The 19,461-nt window shown below is 41.3% G+C and overlaps 1 protein-coding gene across 3 annotated transcripts in view; it reads right to left on the reverse strand.

Moving 5' to 3' along the window:
- sema6a (sema domain, transmembrane domain (TM), and cytoplasmic domain, (semaphorin) 6A) overlaps positions 1-19,461 on the reverse strand; it is a 100,667-nt gene that overhangs the window by 53,662 nt on the left and 27,544 nt on the right. For all 3 annotated transcript variants that reach the window (XM_026188315.1, XM_026188314.1, XM_026188312.1), the window contains exons 2-3: positions 2,193-2,343; positions 1,217-1,334 (exon numbers count right to left, since the gene is read on the reverse strand). In XM_026188315.1, the coding sequence (XP_026044100.1) occupies positions 1,217-1,334; positions 2,193-2,292 (218 nt within the window). In that variant the 5' untranslated portion in view covers positions 2,293-2,343. The remainder of the gene's footprint in view (positions 1-1,216; positions 1,335-2,192; positions 2,344-19,461) is intronic.

Below are 19,461 nucleotides of genomic sequence, written 5' to 3' on the forward strand. Positions count from 1 at the left end.
ACACACACACACACACACACACACACACAGTCTCTCTCTTTTTTTAGTCTGGTTTTTCTCGCTCTCCATACACCTCCTCTTAATGACCAGAGATATGTTAAAAAAACAGCTCTCTTAAAGCAGCAGCCTCCCTCAGCCACTTAATTTGACATGCTTCGGAGGGAAACAAAGAAAGACCCCTATTGTGGCTTTCAACAGGATCCAATCAAGCCTGCCACTCAATTAGCTATGGAGGGCAGAGAACAAGCACATAAGGATCAGTTTTATTAAGGCCTTTTTAATGCTACTGTAATGTTATATGCTGAAGGTAAACCTGCCTGTTAATGGAGCTGACTGGTTGTCAAACCACTCACTTTGCAATCAGGCGAAGCAACATCGCCATTTTTAAAAAATACTGATGACAAGAGGAAAGACAAAAATCAATATTGATTTTCTCCATGGCTCCAGATGCTGTAAGTGAGTTATATTATCTCAGGAAAAATGAGTCACACCCAAATAAAGATGCACAGGTGAAAAACCCATTGATGGATGGACAAAAAGCAATAAAGGTAGGTGACAGACTGGGGAGTGGGGGTCAGCCAGACAAAGCGACAAAGAGTTTAAAAAAAAAATCGATTTTTGAGAGCAACTAGGCCGCCATAAAATGAAGGAATACCTTTTGTATGTCCTGTATTGCTGTTTATTGACAACACAAAAAGCAGGAAAAAAATGGTTTTCTTTGACATTAGTTTTTAACTTATCTGCAGTTTATCTCTGTGTTTGTGTGCTTGGATGGTTTTTTTTTTTTAAAAAGCAGGGCACAAGTCTATAGGGACATCGTACAAGGTAAAGAGGGATTTGGCAGACGGTGAGCTGAAAATAGAAAACAACAAAGAGGTAATGAAGGGAAAAAGTCCAGACTGCTAAGTGATTTCAGGTCTCAGCATTTTGCTCTGAATTATTCCCTCCTGATTAACCAAAACTTTAAAAGAAACCAGCGCAGCAGGCCCCCGAAGTTCAGCTTGATGGTTCAAAATGTGAGGGTTTTACATTTATTGAGCTAAAACAGGAGTTCACAAAGCAACTGTAATTAGTATTAGGTCATAAAGAATAAAATAATCCTGAAGATGCTTAACTTACAATGGCCTGAATTTATTCCTTGTAATTATTCCATAAATGAAAGCAGAATTAATGCCTGTCTCTCTAAAACTGCACAAATTGAGGTACAATCACCCACCTGGCAGCGATGTATAATGTCCTGTTCATAATCATGATGAGCTGAATGTCCAGTTTGTGCCGCTGCGTGTTGTTCCTTCCAGGTTTGTGGCCTACAAATGCTGGATACTGCTTTGTGTCTGCAAGAAGGAGGACAAAAATTAATCCCTGTGTGTGCCCACTTATCGTAGCTCGTGTGAGGGATTTTGTAATTTGGCTTTCAAAGCTTTTGTCATACGTCCCAGGAGTTTGGGGTCAAATGTCAACCTATGTGTCTTTGCTGGATAAGAAAACGCCACCGCAATTGTCAGCTGAGGCTCTCGTGTAACCATAAATTGTAGGCTAAAAATATGCTGCACTGTACCATGCAATCGTTCTATTGTTAGTGGCTTTGGATGAAAGCGCTTAGTTTGAATAAACACTGTGATAGAGGAGCGCAGGTCTATGTGAGGCTTTCTGGCCTGCGTTTCAGTTCCCTCGGACAGCGTTAAGCCCAAAGTGAGCACAGCAGGACAGGACAGGGAGAGACACATAGAGAATCAGCAGAAACAATGACCATATCTTTATAGCCTGCCACAGCATTTACACTATCACACACAGCATTAGGAGCCCAACAGAAAAATAGCGGATTATCCTTTGATGTAGGGTGGGCTCCATTTCAAATTCTGCCTTAAGTCTTTCGTTTTTGTGTGTGTAGAGGGGCTATCCTTGGGCGCCAAATTACACTCCATGCCTTCAGAATGCGTTGAGTGTAGGGGATGGTGGGGGTTGCTGAGGAAAGAAGTGTTGAGAGGGATGTGGACGAGTGAAAAAGGATAGAACAAGTGACACAGATATCGAGAAGGGGATTTGCGAAGTACAAAACAAAGAGGAAAGGGAAAAGAGTGCACGCAGAGAGCGAGGGAGGACTTGTAATGAGAGAAGGGACGGTGCTCAAGCAGAGAACGAAAGAAAGACATAAAGAAAGTGAAGAGAAGCAAGAAAAAGGATATACTTACAGTTGCCGTGTGAGATGCTAATAGGCTCACTGTCTTCGGGGAAGCCCGCCCCGGCTATTTGCAGTAGTGTGAAGTAGAGTAACAAGGCCTCTGACCTCATGGTCGCACCAACACTGCTGCTGCTGGTCCTCTACTAGAGATTTGCCTCAGCCTGTACAAAGAGAGGCAGAAGTGGTGGACAAGGAGGAGGTGGAGAGGGATGACAGAAGGGGAAGAAAGGAGGGAAAAAAGGAGTTTGTCAAACAGTGTTTTCAATTAACTCTTTCATAAATTCAGGCTTCTTGGGTTCTGCATGAAACAAAGTAATGAGGAAGGCTGGAGACTCGATCACAGGCAGAAACAGAAAGGAATTACCCAAAGAATTTTCACTCTACCAGATTTAGCTGTTTGTGCATTTTGTATGGCCCAATGCAGTGTGCCAGAGATGTATTTGTGTATGCAATTTTGATGACTCAAGTAAGCCACGATGGAAGCAAAACAAAATTAATTGGATTAGGGGTGGTGATATGCGTCACAGATCGATGTCAAGCAGAGAAGATCTCTGTGCCTCTCTCTCTCTCTCACTGACTCTGTCTGTGACAGGGTCTTAGTGAAGTGTAAGAGCTCTCGGTGAGATTAGCCTGCTGAGAAGTATCAGCAGCACCTGATAATGGAAAGGAATGGCAGGCACCTAATTTGCCACTTGTCTCTTACAAAGGTAGCAATCCCATGTCCTAACTCCTACAGGTTGATGACTTCTACGGACTCAATTACAAGTCTGGCTATTAAATATTTCATTTTCAGCACTGCTCTGGTTGGAGAACTGTTTCCATTATTTCCTATTCATCTTTTTTATTTTTGCATTTGGTCTCCACACGTGGTATCTGTTCACAGGATTCATCATTTCCATGCTTCACCATTCATCTCTTCTATTCCAGCCGAGCAATGCATGCTGATAGGGTTGTGCTGGGTTTCAAACGATGGGCTGTCGAGTCATTTGTTCCTCCTTTATGCAAGTTAGGGATGTATAGTATGACTCTGGAAACTCCCCCCAAACTTTTTATCCATCCATTGTCGATGTAAAATGAAAGTTGATTCTCAACTCTCCTCATTTCTTTCCAGTGTTTTCAAAAACAATTTTGCCAGACTCAAAATTTTGTCAAAGATCCACCATGTTGGTTACATTTTATAATCCATGAGAAGACAGTCACCATGAGGCTTTCAACCAATCAGGTTCAGCTTAGTGTTTGCATGATGTAGGAGGCTGTAGGAGAGGGAGAGTCAATTTTAATCATCTATTGTGGCACTGTCTAATACAGGAGTGAGCAATTCAATTCACCATGGGGCCACATGAGAAACTGGGACTGTTGTGGAGGGCCACAACCCTAAAAGGAACACAGTTCGGCTCATTATTAATTTTATCTCTTTATAAGCTTCTTGCTGAGGCCCTCCACAATAACCCCAGTTTTTCTTGTGGCCCCTTGGGAAAATTAATTAACCACTCCAGGTCTCGTAGCTTGGCCATTGATCTTCCAAAGCTGAGGTGAAGGGAGATCCCTCATGTGCAAAAACCAAAGACACTATACAAAAAGTGAACGTAACCATAGTTACATCACCCACTGGTTAGCGAGGCCTTTTTTGCAGCAATCATTTCTGGCGCTATGACAGATAAGGGACTGGGACTAGGCTAACAACTTGTCAAGCACAAGTCAGTAGCTAATTAACATATCCTGGATAATTCTCTTTCCTGACTCTTAGAATTACCATAATTTATAGAAAAGCCTTCATGTTCTATTCAGTATGACCTGAAATTAGTCATTTAGCCCATAAAGCATTTACTGAGGTCATAAAGCACAGGAGCCGTAGCCCTTTCCCATAGACGTCTATACAACCAAAAGTCTTTTTGCAACCAGAGAAGTGGCCCCTGCTGGTCATTAAACACATGGAAATTTAAGAAACTTTCATTTTCAGACCTTTAAACCTTGTCCATCTTTTATATGGTCTGTGGTGGGGGAAAAGTGCAACTGTGGACATCATCATTTAACTTAAGTAATAAAAAACCTAGAAAACTCCACATGCTCAGCAAGTTAATTTTTCTAATGTAACTTATATGTGCCTGCAGAAGTGGATTTTATAGGAGATACCCTAAAATCTGTTGATGTAATGTCTTCATAGCACAAACCATGGCAACTGAGCTTTTGTTGCAGCAGTTTGTGGCAACCAATTACAACCATAAATCATCCAAGACAATTATTGCGTCTGTAATCTAATCAAGAATAAAGCATTTGATTTGCATAAAGCACCTTCTTTTTTTTTTCTCTGATGAAACTGCAGGGGTGAGGTTGCTGGGTAAATGGAGTAAGGGATGCTTCAGGGATGAAGAATTGAATAAAATAGTCGATTTCATTTGCTCCAGTCTGATAAAAGTTGTTTATCCCACGCTGTATTTTCATTTGCTATTGTATGTCCAAGGGGAGCACAAACTGTAGGGAGGAAGGGGAAAGAAAAAGAGGGAGAGGGGAGGGGTAGCTTTCTCTTTTCTTTGTCATGTCTCTCTCTCTCGCTCTCTCTCCATCTCCTGTTCCCCCTTTCTCTCTCCATGCTCCTGTGAATCTCATTCAGGAGAGGAATGAAAACACTATTCACTGGTAGAATCATTTTAACACTGAGGAGAATACCAATACTAAAGCCTGGATACGACCTTGATCTCACAAGCCGCTCCATTCCCCTCCCTCCTTTCTCACTCCCTGGTCTAGTCCTCTTATCCTTACACTCGTTTTTTTATGTACTACTATATTTTATGAAGGGAAAAAAATACAAAAACGGATTTTTCCTGCAGCTTTCCTTCATCATACAGTACAGGCTGACTGAGCTGAGCTTGCACTGCACACTGCGACTTTATACAAATTGTAAATAAAAATGGGCTTTTTCTACACAGTACAATGAACAACTTTAGAGGGCTTAAATGTATGTGTGGCCTGAGTTTTGACCCTGAACTCCTCCAGTAATTGACTGATTGATGAGCAGAAAGTGGCATAAGACAGAGGGGTTACCCTATAGGGACCTAACTCAATGGATGATGGATGGAGGCTGCACTGACCATGAAATCAAGATGTGAGCGCTGTACAGTAAGGAGGAATAACTATAATTGTATTTTTAGATAGGACCTAATTATGTCGGAAATACCTGTTTCTTCCACGTAGATCCTGTACTTGTATTTTTTTTTAAACATCAAGAGATTAATCATATGGTAGACATTTCTTTTAATCAGTGGACGCCTAAGGAGAGGCGCATCGTCCATCTATATCAGTGGGTTGTAAAAAACTGTTAGACAAACCATCTCACACTGCCTACTCTGATACACAAAATAAATTGAGCACAAAATGGCTTAAGTGAAACCCCTAAGACTTCCAGTGGCCCTTTCATTACCAGCTGCCACACATGAGTAACAGGAGGCAGCGGGACACAGTCTGTCTTTACCAAATTACACTCGTTCTATGGAAGAGCAAATTGCTTCCTTGTGTGAGAGTGTTACCGTGTGTGCCTTAGACTCTTATTTAAAATGTTACCTTTATAAAGTACTGTAGACATCTGTAAAGACGCGCGCAAACCGAGAACATCCCGCAATTCAAGCTTTGGTAATAAATTACCTGCTAGCAAACATCTGAATCGCACAGGTGGGAGCGTGTGGATTTCCTCTTTTGTAAAAGCTCTCGTTGACAAAGTGTCGTAAGAAATAAAGTGGAACAGTGGATCCCTTTGTCTCCTACTCAGGCTTTTAATAGCTAATAACATTTTGAGAACCTTGGCTGCTGCTCCTTTACAACTCCTGCAGACTTGTAGTGATAAAGTAGCACTTTGTGTGTGCGCGAGAGAGAGGGGGTGGAGTTAATCAAGCTGGATGTTGGCAGGAGGCCGCCAGCAGGTAATAAAAACACAAGGACCCCCCAGAATCCCTCGCCGTACCACATCATCTTATGAATAACACACATGTGCATGCGGGCACATTCACGCTCAGTTGCCTTGTGGTGCGCAAAACTAGAAGCAGAGAGCCTGAAAAAACACACATAAATCCCAGTGATAAAGCAATAAGCAAACGCATACATCTCGAAGAAGACAAACAATCACAGATGCAGGCAGCTACCCGTGGGGGCAGCTGACCCAAGCTGCATTACCTTTAACAATAAACAAATTAGCTGCCTAATTATGTTATTGCTGCTGTTGCATCAACATGTTAACTATGGTTGCTTGGAGCTTAAACATGAACACAATAACACACATTTATTATAAAGACAAGGTCAAGGTCAGCCAGAGTGCGCTTTAGGTGATGAACGGGAAGGAAATGTTGGGCAACATTTAGCTATAGGTTTGTTTGTCGGTCTCGTTAAATCTACAAACAAACGTAAAGCACACAATCACACACCTACACACCTAGTTAGCCTTGACAAGGTCCCAAATGTTCATCTTCTGAAGCCCCCACTTTGCTAATTGCAGTGGAGTGAGAGACTGCCATTCAATTACATGTGGAGGAGACCGGCTGATGAAAGACTGATGCTTCTGAATTTGCTGGTAGCCCAAGAGAAACAGCAGCGACAGTCTGTTAGCTAAAAAACAACAATTTTGTTGAGAGACAAAGCCATATAGGAGGATTGTCTATCAGAAGAGTGTGATGTGAAATTGGTACAAAGCCATACAGCCTGAAGAGGGAAGCTGTCTGGGTGGGTGGACGGGTCCACAAAAAGCAGAATTTAACACAAAAGGCAGCTTTTTATTTTTGTTTCCTACATTTTGACCCAAACTGTGTGTTAGCGTTAACCAAGTGTAACTGTAGCGCTGTATGATCAGATAGGAGTTTATTTATGACAGCTTTGCTGCAATTGCTGCACACTCCTGTGGATACTCATGTATTTGTGTTTGATCGTTCGCACTTAACTTCACTTCACGGCCATCAGTCTGTACTTGAGACCTTGCCTTTGGATTGCTGCTACGTATAGGTGGATTTACAAGGCACAGCTTTACAGAACAGACCTCTTGTGTGGGTGTGCCTAATGTTCTCTCATCAGACAAATTGCACAGCAGAGATGATGATATTTTCAAACATCTCATTGTCATTACAGAGTATAAGAGACATTTGTTTTTGCAATTGGCTTTTTGATCATCTCAAGGAATGGAGGACGTGTTCCATATAAAGGTTTTAAAGTAACAGCTTCTGGTAAATGCTGTCTGACAGCTTTGATACGAGCGCAGTCTGCTTGTGTTTATATTTGGCAATCTGGGTAATGTCCACAGATTGGTTTTGAAGGTTTTACAGATGACAGGAATGCCAAAGAGAAGGGTAGCTTACTGGCAATGTGCTGGTACGTGTCTGTAATTATGGTCAGTCACCACATTTACAGCAGTTGCAGCCATTTGTATCTGTAATTGGAATTTCACAATATACATAATGGAGGCCACATTAGTATTCGTTTTATCTCTTTTGTGAATTTTCAGTAGTAATGAAAGTGTTGGCCTAATTACGTGTAGTCCTTTTGGAACTACTCCTGAAGAAATAGTTCCAAAGAAAATTGTTGACACATGTTCTGTGAAGAAGAGAAACTATTATGTGTGTGTGTGTGTTTTTTTTAAAAGTCATTTTGTGTTTCTGTGATTTGAGTCACCTGCAGTGTGCTTGGGTAGAGGCAGAAAAGTAAAAAGAGAGGGATCAAAACCTGGACAAATGGAATCAGAACTGACAAAATACCTCCAAACAAGAGATAAAGCAAGGGTTCAAACATTAGTAAAACCAGTAAAAAAAAAAAAAAAAAAAAAAAAGTATGTCTGAGAGTAAGTAGTACCTTGTATGGTTGTTGCTTTTCAGAGTTGCTGGAACCCAATGAAAGCTAAAGTGATTTTAAAGGTGAATGAGTGACAGCAGGGTAATTCCAAAAACTTCAGAAGTTTCTGTTGTGTGACAATCTCCCAGCGTTAAAGAGAAGAAACAGGCTTTACACACGCGTGTTAACACAGCACAAATCACATCACCAGACCGCACTAAAATCAGACGCTTTTACAACACAGCCACAAAAATATCATATTGCTAAACCCCAACCGAGATGCCACTACTATCCACTATGTCACCTGTTCACAGGCCTGCTGGAAGAAATGCTGTTTGGAGGTGAAGTATGAAAGCAGATGAGAATCGGACCAGGTAGAGAAGGTTGAAAAGACAGACAGGTGAGAGCAATGCATTGATCCACCATATGGGAATAAAAAAAATGGAACACATCCAACCACCTAGGGCTCCCAAATGGGGAGGATACCTTGCCAGGTGTTTACCTTGTCAGTCCTGGCCTGATAATCAGAGAGAAAAGACAGGAGGAGCTGTCTGCCTGAACCCAAGAGGCCATGATAAGAAGAGCGAATGGAAAGAGAGTGAGAAGGAGGAACTTGTCTGTCTTTCTGAGACCAAGAGCCAAACTAGCATCCAATATAAACACACACAGACAGACACACACTAGCAGGCATACTCCTACAACAATCCTTGAGCTATCAAAAAGCATACTGGTGTTTTCCTGTTCCTCCTTCGTTTTTCATCCCTCAGATGCTGCTTTGAAACGAATATCTGTATGGTGGTAATCCATCATGGTTTGATTATTAAAAGACAATGAAGTGGACATGAATGAAGCACCCTGTCGCTTTAGGCTCTTTATGGAAACAGAAGCCAAAATCCGAGAACGTCTCCCTTTAAAGAGGTGACGGATTGATTCTGGAGGACAGCCAAAGACGACTCAAAAAGACGAAGAGAGGGGGAAAAAAGGGGGAAAAGAGAGACAGGAGAACAGCATGGGAATAGAGAGGCAAAGTGCCAACTTGAAACAAAGATATTCAGAGACTGGTGATAAGTGCCTATCTTTATAACACTGCCTCTGTGATCTAACAGCTATTAGGCCTCGACATGCCTCTGTGATTCTTAATCATTAAAAACAATTATCTGTTGTGAAGCAATGGATATCCTTTTCCAGGACGTTTTCAGGACACTCTTCGTAGCAAATTACCATAGATATAGAAATGAGGATTAAAAGAAAAAAGTTAAACCTAAAAGAGACACGAGGAAAGGAAAAGAAAAGATAGCAAAGCAGGGAGGGGAAAAGGAGGGAAGGTTAATGCGTGTTCACTGTCTGAGAATGATCCAAAGTAAACTGACATCACACCAACCTCGCCACCAGCACAAATCAGCAGAGGAGAAAGATGAGAAGAGATAACTACCACTCTACAGTGTTTGTGAAAGTAGGTCAGGAACTTGTTGGGCTGCTGGGCCAGAGATGAGCTTCCAAATTTACCCTGGAAAACCTCTAACAGATAAATGTTTAACCCTCAAGACAAATATATTAGACAGAGGTAGAGTTAGTTTAAATGCTAGAAACAAATGATAAAGGGAAATAGCGTGCATTTTACTGCTGACATGTTACTGTGCTGCTAAGAGGGCATGGCTCTAGCAATGGCAGAACTGGTCAGGCAGTTAGTGAATCCACCATAATACTGAGCAGTTGCAATGCAAACTTATTTTGCCATTTAAAAAACTGTATGTATTGTGTTTGAAATAATGCTAAATTCTTTTGTTTTTAGTGGAATCAACAGGTTTTGGGTGGGAAAAAAATCTGTTTTCTTTTCTTAGTTCATTTTTTGGCAGCATGGTGCTGCAGTAGTTAGCACTGTCACCTCACAGCAACAAGGTACCTGGTTCAAACCCAGCTGGCGTCTTTCTGTGTGGAGCAGGCATGTTCTCCCTGTGCCTGCGCGGGTTTCCAGGTATTCCTCCCACAGTCTGAAGACGTGAATGATTCCAAGGCCGATAGAGTGTGCAGAATAAAGCGCCGAATGAATGTAGCTTGTAGTCTTTGAGTGATCAGCAAGACTAGAAAAGTGCAAGTACACTGCAGTCCATGCCCTACTGATCAGTCAAGTCACAGCAGGCTTTGATTGCATGCAAGTTAACAGTCCATGCTCAGTGCAAATGAGGGCTGGCTTTTGCCAAAATGCACTGGATAATGACTAGCTATAATCTGGTGACCATTTAGTTTTTTATTACAAATTTTTACATTTTTCTGCTTTAGCAATTTCTGAAAACAGCCTATAATTTGCTTTGTATGCACAATAGCAAATGTTAGGATGCTTATAATATATATAATATTAATTAATATATCTGGTAGATGCCAGATAAACTTTTCCACCTTAGCATGTGAACATGTTCAGCATTTAGCACCTAACCTGCAGCGTCTTAACCCAGTGTCAGAAAGACTCTTGTTCTAAGTCTTGATTTATTGCTCTTTGTCAGGCCCACATAACAAGTTGCCCAAAATGTTGCCTCACTACCTCTCTCAGGCATAATGAAAACATTTTTTCCCTTATTAAAATCATTCCTCCTTTTCTCGAATCTCTCTTTCTACTAATTATATTTCCAAATCTCCCTGAGAACAGCAGCAGAGAAGAAAAAGGTGAATGTGGGATGTAGGTTGCTCCTTTCCTTTGCTTCGTCTGAAAAAGGCATTTATGAATCAAAACAAGACCCACTCAGTGACACACATTCAACCACACACACCCCAACACAAAGCCCAACGCACATCACACAAACAACGGCTGCTTAAGAGATCCCCCCCCCCCCCCCCCCCCTCAAAAAACAGGAGGTTACACGTTTAAATATCAGAGCTTTTTCCAGCCCTGTCAATCATTGGTTGTGACGATATTAGCAGGGCACCCTAATCACTCTGCAAGCAGCTGATACAGAGCTGTGTGGGCAAAGCAGACAAAATTGCTGCTGATAAGGACATGCTTGGTAGCACATGGCCTTCTCTGTCTCTTTTGATCCAATTATCTCTTTGGTCTGAAACTCTTCTATCTCAGTTTCTTAATATTGCCTGTCCCTTTACTCTTAATATGTCTTGTAACATCAGGTCATTTTTTTGTCAATACACATAGTTGGTCATTTTGAGTAAAGATCAGCTGTCTGTGCTGTTAAGTTAAAACCTTGTCAAAAGAGCAAAAGCAGCCAAGCGATACCAACTGAGACTGAGGGAAGATATGTATGTTTTTTTTAAAAAAGAGTCAGAATGCCACTGAGCTAAATGCCACATTAACTCTATGGAGACAGATGCTGGAATGAGTGAAGTGGTGCCCTGTGGAGCAGCGATTGGGGTGTTGAAACTGTCACACGGCATAATGCGCATTTTACTTAGAAACTCACTTCATGAAGGCCAACTGCAGGGTGCCTTCAGGCACTGCTGCACCCTTTCATGCTATGCTTAGTCATAAAACAGACCTGGGACCTCAAGTCTGTAAGGTTAGTGAGTCAAGTAATGCTTTAAATTAGGGTGCCTGGGGTTGGAAACATATGACAACATATTTAGAAATGTGTGCCCAATACAGGAAGAACTAAATGAAACTCAGACTCTTGTCTTTAGTAAACATCAGCTGAGCCATCAGCAGGGAGAAGCATAACAGAAAAATCCATTTCTGCGGTACTTCCAAATCCAAAATGCATGAGCCCTAAAATGATTTTTTATGTAATTTCTACAAGCAGAAAAAAAGTTCACTAGGAGGAAGAGGGGAAAGCAGGATAAACTTGCAGCAATCCATGCATAAGTTTTCTGAGTCACAGCAGAAATTAGTGTGGGCATTTAGAGAAGCATAGGAGAAGAAGCTGAGGGACATTGTGTCCCCGGAGTATTTTTTCCCCCACAAATAAAAGAGGATGAGCAATCAATAAAACAATAGCTGTATTCTGGCCCAAGAGCTGGATAGTTGCAAACCCTTTTCCTCGACAGGCCTGGGCTGTAAATGAGAAAAGTCTCAGAGTCAATATTCAACGACGGCTCGCTAAATGGTTTTTACTATGGTTATAAAAGGCTCAAGGAGATGTGGAGGAAAGAAATTCCATTTCTTTTCTCCTTTCTGGACCTTGACTAAATAAACAAAGTTGTAATCAATATGACATGTATGTAAAAAATCTAAAAACCCTGCATCACACATATCTGTGACTAACCAGAAAAAGACAAAGAATATACCACATATAAATTCATAATTCTTGTGGCCTTTTGTGTCGTTGTTTTAGATTGGCACATGCTTTAACGGTCAACCTATGCAGCTGTTTTTGTTGCATTCTTTCCCTCTGCTTGCAACTAAATGAGAAAAGCAGACACAGGATATAAGAGGGTGGCCTGCAGGGACTGAATAAGAGGTGTTATGATTTTCTGTTGTTCTATCCATCTGGTGCAGTTTTCACATCTCGCAGCCTCCTGCTTCTTCATAATAGGTGTGCTTCAGAGTTTTACGAGGTGTGATACAGTCTCTGTCAGTGCCTCATTGTGTACCTAATGCAGTCATCACTATATATTTCCATTCAGCACACTTTACAGCATGTTCAAGTGTTTTTTTGACAATCAATCCGAAGTTGTTTTTAGGCTATTGCAAGAATTCACAACCCTGTGCTGCTAACACTGGAACATCAACGTACACATATCATAAGTAATGGGTCCAAAGAAAGAAGCACATGCTGTATAAATGCCATGTAACCTTGTAAATGAGGCTGCTGGATAACACGTTATGTGCATCTGTTTCTGTCATAAAGCCTGCAAATGCACCTTGATTTAATTTGCTGATTTTACCATCACACAAAATCATTTCAGCTCTGTTAATGACATTTTTCTCGTTGAGCTTCCAGTTCATTTGATGCAGGTTCCATTATGCTAAGTGACTGAGTCTGTGTCCTCGCTGATAACTGACTGGCTGGCCTTCCGTTCCACAGCAACAGGCCTATCAGATCTGACTGAGCATGATCCTAATCTCTATTAAGGTGGCCACGGATCGGGAAGAGAAAAGCACACCGCGAGTACACATTCTCAGTCCTTTTCTAATTATCTGTCTCAGACATTTTCAGTCAGTGTCTGTATACCTTATGTTTTCTCTTTCACTTCCCTGCACACCCCGCAACCAAACCCCAAATCCATCTTCAAAATAGAATAAAAACTCCTCCCACAGATGCTCGCTCTTTTATGACAGGAAACATATATTTATAATGGAGAATGGAATAAACTAAACACAATTATGGTCTGTGTTAGCCCGTGATATTGTGATACTGATAACAGAGTATCTTGTTTTGTGTTAGTGCATCATATCCAATAGCAATATGAATCATCTGTGATAAACCAGGACATTCAATCCTGCCGCAGCACGAGGCCGCAGTCACTTACTGACAACGCATTGTACCACAGTAGCTGTTGTATTGCCAATGTACAGAATGAATCTGTCTGAATTGTTATCTCCGCAGACCATATTGTAGGAGTGATGCAGCTCACATCCAGCTCTGTACTAATGAACGAAATGACAATGCTCCAGCAGGCAGATCACTGAGACATCCCACCAGTGTCCAAAACAAAATGTATGGAAATGAAATCTGTTACACAACACAGAACACCTGCAAATAGTTCTGAATGTTGTCAGTCTGCAGCGGAGATTGTTATTACTGTTTGTCAAAGGATGAGCTAACACAATATAACAAGTACAGTTACCAACTCTGACAAAGGGAAGACTTTTGAATGCTATTTTGGCTTAACTGCCAATAATGTACCCTGCAGGAGAACAGGATATGGATAAATGAGTACATTTATGCAAAGGAAGACAAAATGCCTTAAATGAAACACAAGGGAAGTGATATAACCTAGTAATCCTTTACAAACCACTGTCTATGCCTGTAAACCTGATGAGAGCCAGGCCGATCAGTGTAATTAGTGTGTCACTATGCCCACGCTGCACATGCTACTGTAGCTAGACGTAAGACACGCTTCATAACAAGATAAACGCAAGCTTGTCCAAAGGCAAGCCATGACTCAGTGGTAGCCCGTGGTAATGTAACATTTTTAATGTAAAATATAAAATGTGAACAAATATGTTTGTTTTTTATTTCTAGTCTTATAAAGTAAAGCATAAATAACATTTATTTTTATTCATAAAGCCACGCCCAAACTAGTAATGAGTTGCAAGTCTGCAAAAAACTTTTTAAAAAGCATCTTTAAGTTTGTGCATGCATTAAGGTTCCTACAATACTAGAATTTCAAACTCAATATAAATACACAGGAAAATACTCAATATAATTTTCTGGGTGAAAAAAAAAATTTGTGTTGTCTGAGGTGTTGGTGTGCTTCTGGTGACTCACTGCTGACACTGTGTCTCAAATAGAGTTGGTTAGGCAGGTTATCGCTATCTCTGTCTACTTGCTGGTAGACAGAACTCAGCTGAAATCTGGGGCTTTAAGAAAGACCTTTGAGACACAAATTCTCCTGATATCTCATTTAATTAACACCATCCAATACATTTACAGATGGGAACCTCTCACCTTAATGTTACATTATTAGCCATTTTAGCTATCAGGTAATTGCTAATAGTTAAAACATTAAGGTGCCAGGTTAACATTTATAATAATTTCAGAGTTGTTAAATGGGGGGCTTTACTGACCTCTCAAATTTCCTCATACAGTTCATGTGTTCAGCTGCTAGAGTGAGGGGAGGGAGAGGAGTTGACACTGTTGCTAACGAATATTTAAGTCAGTTCAAGCACCAAATCACAAAAGTGGCCTCTAGGTGCTTTATATTGTAAGATAAACACCCTACAATAATACATTATTGTAATATCCACCAATTTTCTTTTTTTTCAGTATGACAGCCCTAGCATCCATGAGGGTGGATTATTACAAAACCACAGTAAACTCGAGGTATGTTTTAGGTTTCGGTGCATGTAGTATATTTGGGGTCTCAAATAACAGGTAAGAATTAACCTCTTACCACATGATCTGTGGATCCGTTTTTTTACTGGCAAACACATCCTAAAACTGAGAGCATTCGCATGGCAGGCGCTGAAGCAAAAGTTAATAAACACTGAATGCCAGCATTATGTAATGAGCTGTATGAATACTGGTGCCACAAGAGAGGTGCATTCTTTATAATGAGACCACAAAATCAATGCCGAGGAGACGCCGCGCAGCTCTGCAAGTTCATTTAGGCAGCAGGATATAAGGAAAGCCCTAGGATGAGAGTGAATCTAGTTAAAAATGTTATGTGATCAGCTCAGGGAGAAGAAATACAATCCTCCCAATGTTCCGATTGTTGCATAATCGTAATGAAAGTTTGTGTGGCGCTCTAAATGCCTGACTGGTTTAGAAGTGAAAAAGTACATATTGTAATGGAAGTAAGAATACATGCTGCTTTCTTTTGTGAGGTAATTTCGAAACAGATGAACACACGCAGTACAGCCACCTTTGGGTTCCATACTTGACAATGAAGAGGTTTTAAAAGAAAAGCTGCAATTCAGACGCACAGAGCTAAGACGTACTGTACAATGGTGTTTTTATAAAGCTGCTGGAACCAAGACTCACATCACGAGATTTCATATGCACAGTAATCATGCAATAATTACAGTGTACCATTACACTGAGCACTGGTTGTCTGGTTGTACTTCAGACTTCAAAATCATATCTAATTCGTATTTAAAAAGTGTCAAATTAAATCTGAATCACCTCCTTTCTGTTTTTGTAAGCATCAGAACACAATTTACATTTGCGCCGAAGTGTAATTTTAAGTATTGCATGAGCGATTAGGAGATGCAGCCCATGCACAGGATCACATATATTGCATTCCCTGTCTCTGCCTTCCATCACAAATTTCAGCAAAGTGCAGATGACGGTTCTCCAATAAGTAATTTTCCATGCTATGTCAGAGCCTCTTTGTGATCACTAACTTCTTATATCGGCCGTGTCAAGCAATTTTTCTAATGGAAATGTTGCATTAATTCAGTGGCTCGGGCCATACATCATGCCTGTATATTTCCCTTGTGGGAGCTGAGGTGAACCAGGCCAGACAACGCTAGAGACTTTCTATGAAACCATACCACGCTATGTTTGGAGTGTCTAATGCATTTGTTCTTGGATCCAAAAAAAGGCCACCGTATCTGGGTGTTAGGATCACGATCACTAGATACTTTTGTCTATTCCCTAACAATACAGAAAAAATATGTGTGATCAAGAATAAAAGATAGATTTATTTAAGAGTCACACAAAGAAAAGCTAAGTATAATTTGCAGAAAACAAGTGCACATTAAACTAGAAGAAAGCCTGTTTACGCATAATTACATGGAAGGTGGAAGATACAATTACTCTTTCTCTCCATTCTAGCTATTTTCTCCTTTTCACACCATAATTCACCAAGTGTTGTTCCTCTCAAGTGATAAAAGCTTCAACAGCCTACCATTTCACGCCTACAAATCCTGATTACTTTTTTTTATTTTTTTTGGATGGGAAGTAGGAGGGGTTAAAACTTGCTTTTAAATCCGCCACCAAAGAGTTTAGAAGGAAACCTCAAACACGTGAACCTTCTGCTAAAACCCTCGACCGAATCTTTTGCCTTTCATCTGCAACCTTCGAACCTCTTGCGTTACCCCACTCAGGCAACTTCTAAAGATGTGCATTTACGACACCCTGCCAGCATAAAGGGCAGTACGGGAGAAAATAAAAGTGAGGAGAGCCAGAGTAAACCTCAACCCTGAACTATTGTGCTCAATCTGAGTGATGATGAAGGATGGAGTGTGAAGACACCGCAGAGAGAGGCTGCAGTGATGGAGGGTTGTGAGTGTTTTTGAGACGTGGTTATGTGCTTGCCCTTGCAGGTGTTGTGTTACAGTCAGTTGGTCGGATGGTGGGCGTGCGCCTACCTGCAGTTCCCAGGTTTTTACACCGTGGGACACACAGAGGGAAACCTGAGCCAGTCGAGCCCACTCACCGTGATGCTAAGCTAATGCCAAGATTACTGCTTCCTTTCAATCAAAACCTTGAAAATAAACCTAGTTATTTCCCTCACTGCCTGATATCTTTGTCTACAGCTCTGTCTGCCTGACTGACTGCCAGACAACAAACTCTCAGCACAATCAGGTAAACCAGTTCCTCTTAATTATATGGTTTCAAACGTTCAGGAGAGTTTAAGAAGAAGTTTGGGGATCGGTTGCCGAGGCGTGCTAAAGAAGGGATGAAAAAAAGGTTCTTTTAATGTCTGGTTAAGCAGACATATCTATCATAGCTGTTTATCCAGAGGATGATGGGAGTTTGATGAATCATACGGAGGGGGGCTCCTTCTTTGTCTCAAACACTTTGAAGTTTGAAAGAGACAAAAGAGCAGCAATGCTTTATCAAAGATGAATGATTGAGAGCGAGAAGACATTGATTTATGCCCGCAGTGCCATACCTGTACACCTTCATTTGTGCAGTATATGCTATTGCAGCTGACTGATGTTTTGACTCTCTTTAGGGGGAAAAAGTGTAAAAGTTTGGCAGTTAGGGCCATAATAGTAACGCCAAGATTTGCTAATTAGCACAAGGGAAAGTTCAGAGTGATAGAAGTGGAATTAGTTCAGTAACTTCTCATTAAACAGTGGATTGCACTTTTTTTTTTTTTTAAATGATAGTAGCAACAAAGGAAAATTTGGGAAATTACCAATTATGTTATTATGTTCAACTGGAAACTGATCATGATGAACAACCAGATGATTAATAGTGTAGTGGGGTTATTCCTCGGAAGTCCAGGAATGCCCTTTCATAGCAGTGCAATAGTTAGTGGGATCTGTTCAGACTCATTCATAGATCCAGGCCTTTTTGGAATGATTTTTTTTTTAAATCTGAAAAAGGAAAGTATTTTGACAATGAGCTGCTGAGAATCAGCCGTCACTGTAAAGTAAGCAAGTGAGCGGAAACAGAGAGCGCAGGATGTGTTCACGCTTTAAAGTTTTCTGTTGTTTTGTGACAGCACACCCTGCGGCCCACACAGCCTCTGTTACACTGTATAAAAATCTCTCCTTGGTTCCTGAAGTAAACATTAACCAGACATATGCACACCTACTTGTATACAGAGGTCAGGAGAGCGGTGGCATTTCATACATTTCATTGCTTACTCTAGCACATCGCCAGTACATACACAAACTAGCGGCCAGCAAATATAACTGCCATTTCTCCAGAGGTTTGTTCTATTATTGTATGTATCTCTGGGCGCATGTGTGTGCATTTCAGTATGTCTGCCTGTGTTTGTGTGTTTGTGCTGTAACCAACCATCTCATTTCCCCATAGGAGGACTTAGTCTGGCTGAGACTGCATCCTCCAGCACACTCGCATTAACATTTCATCCTGATTGTCTCTGTCAAAGTAATTCATCATCATCGACTAAAAGACTGGGACTGGAGCCTCCCTCGACTTCACATGTCTCTCCCCTCCATCTCCCTCCCTCTGTCTCCAGGTTTCCTCTTCATTCCCATTTCTGCCCCCATTTTTGGCTTTGCCTCTCTGGCTTTACCTCTCATGTCCTCTCTTGATGTTTCTCTATCTTACTCTGGTCCATCTGGCTCTTGAGATAAACGCAAGCCTGACTCTCCTCACCCAGACAAAATATCTATAAAGATGAACGTAATCACAGTTTGGTTATTTAGTCCAAGTGACCCTCCTGTGGAACATTATCCATCTGTCAACCTCGTCTTTACTTACCTCAGTCACTCCTCCTTTTTTGGGGTTTACTCCCCTCTTACTCGCCAGGGTTCAGATTGACAAACAGATTATATCCAGGGGAAAACGTGATTAATGAGTTTGTCTGAATAACGTAAATCAACCTAATGGAACTGGAGACACCAAATGAAGGAGCAAGAGGGAAAAAGAGATAGAGGAGGAGAGGGACAGGGGTTGCTCAGGGTTCAGATTTCCACTCAACTGAAATGCAAAAGCAGTAAGCAGGCCTCAGCTGCTGTCACACCGGCCTTTGAGGGAAACAAAGAGGAGGATAGACCAACTTTTTCTCCTCATCTTTCCTTTCTTTTGTCTTCTTACTATGAGTCCCTGGAGTACCCTGCCCCTCCCTCACATCCATCCCTCCACCCAATCCTCTCATCCAACCAGATATGATCCCGTCCAAACCATTACCACCAGCAGCACCACCACCATCACTAATCCAAGGACAGCGGCTGTAGCACCACGCACATGCACACACATGCTCACACACCTTCACGTGCACACAATCACACAGAAAACCTAAGAGACAGCACTTTACAGTCTGCTAGCTGCAACAATGAAATCTGTGCTTTACTGACAGAGTCAGGACCCCTAAAGACATAAGAGGATCAAGTTGCTCATCCGGTAACTTAAACCATTTAACCATTTGTGCACTTAACTCCATTGACATGCAATTTTTAAACAGAAAACAATGCAAAGGAGATGTCTTGTCAAACAATGAGGCTT

Source organism: Astatotilapia calliptera, chromosome 12 (genome assembly GCF_900246225.1).
Source record: "Astatotilapia calliptera chromosome 12, fAstCal1.2, whole genome shotgun sequence".
Classification (NCBI taxonomy): domain Eukaryota; kingdom Metazoa; phylum Chordata; class Actinopteri; order Cichliformes; family Cichlidae; genus Astatotilapia; species Astatotilapia calliptera.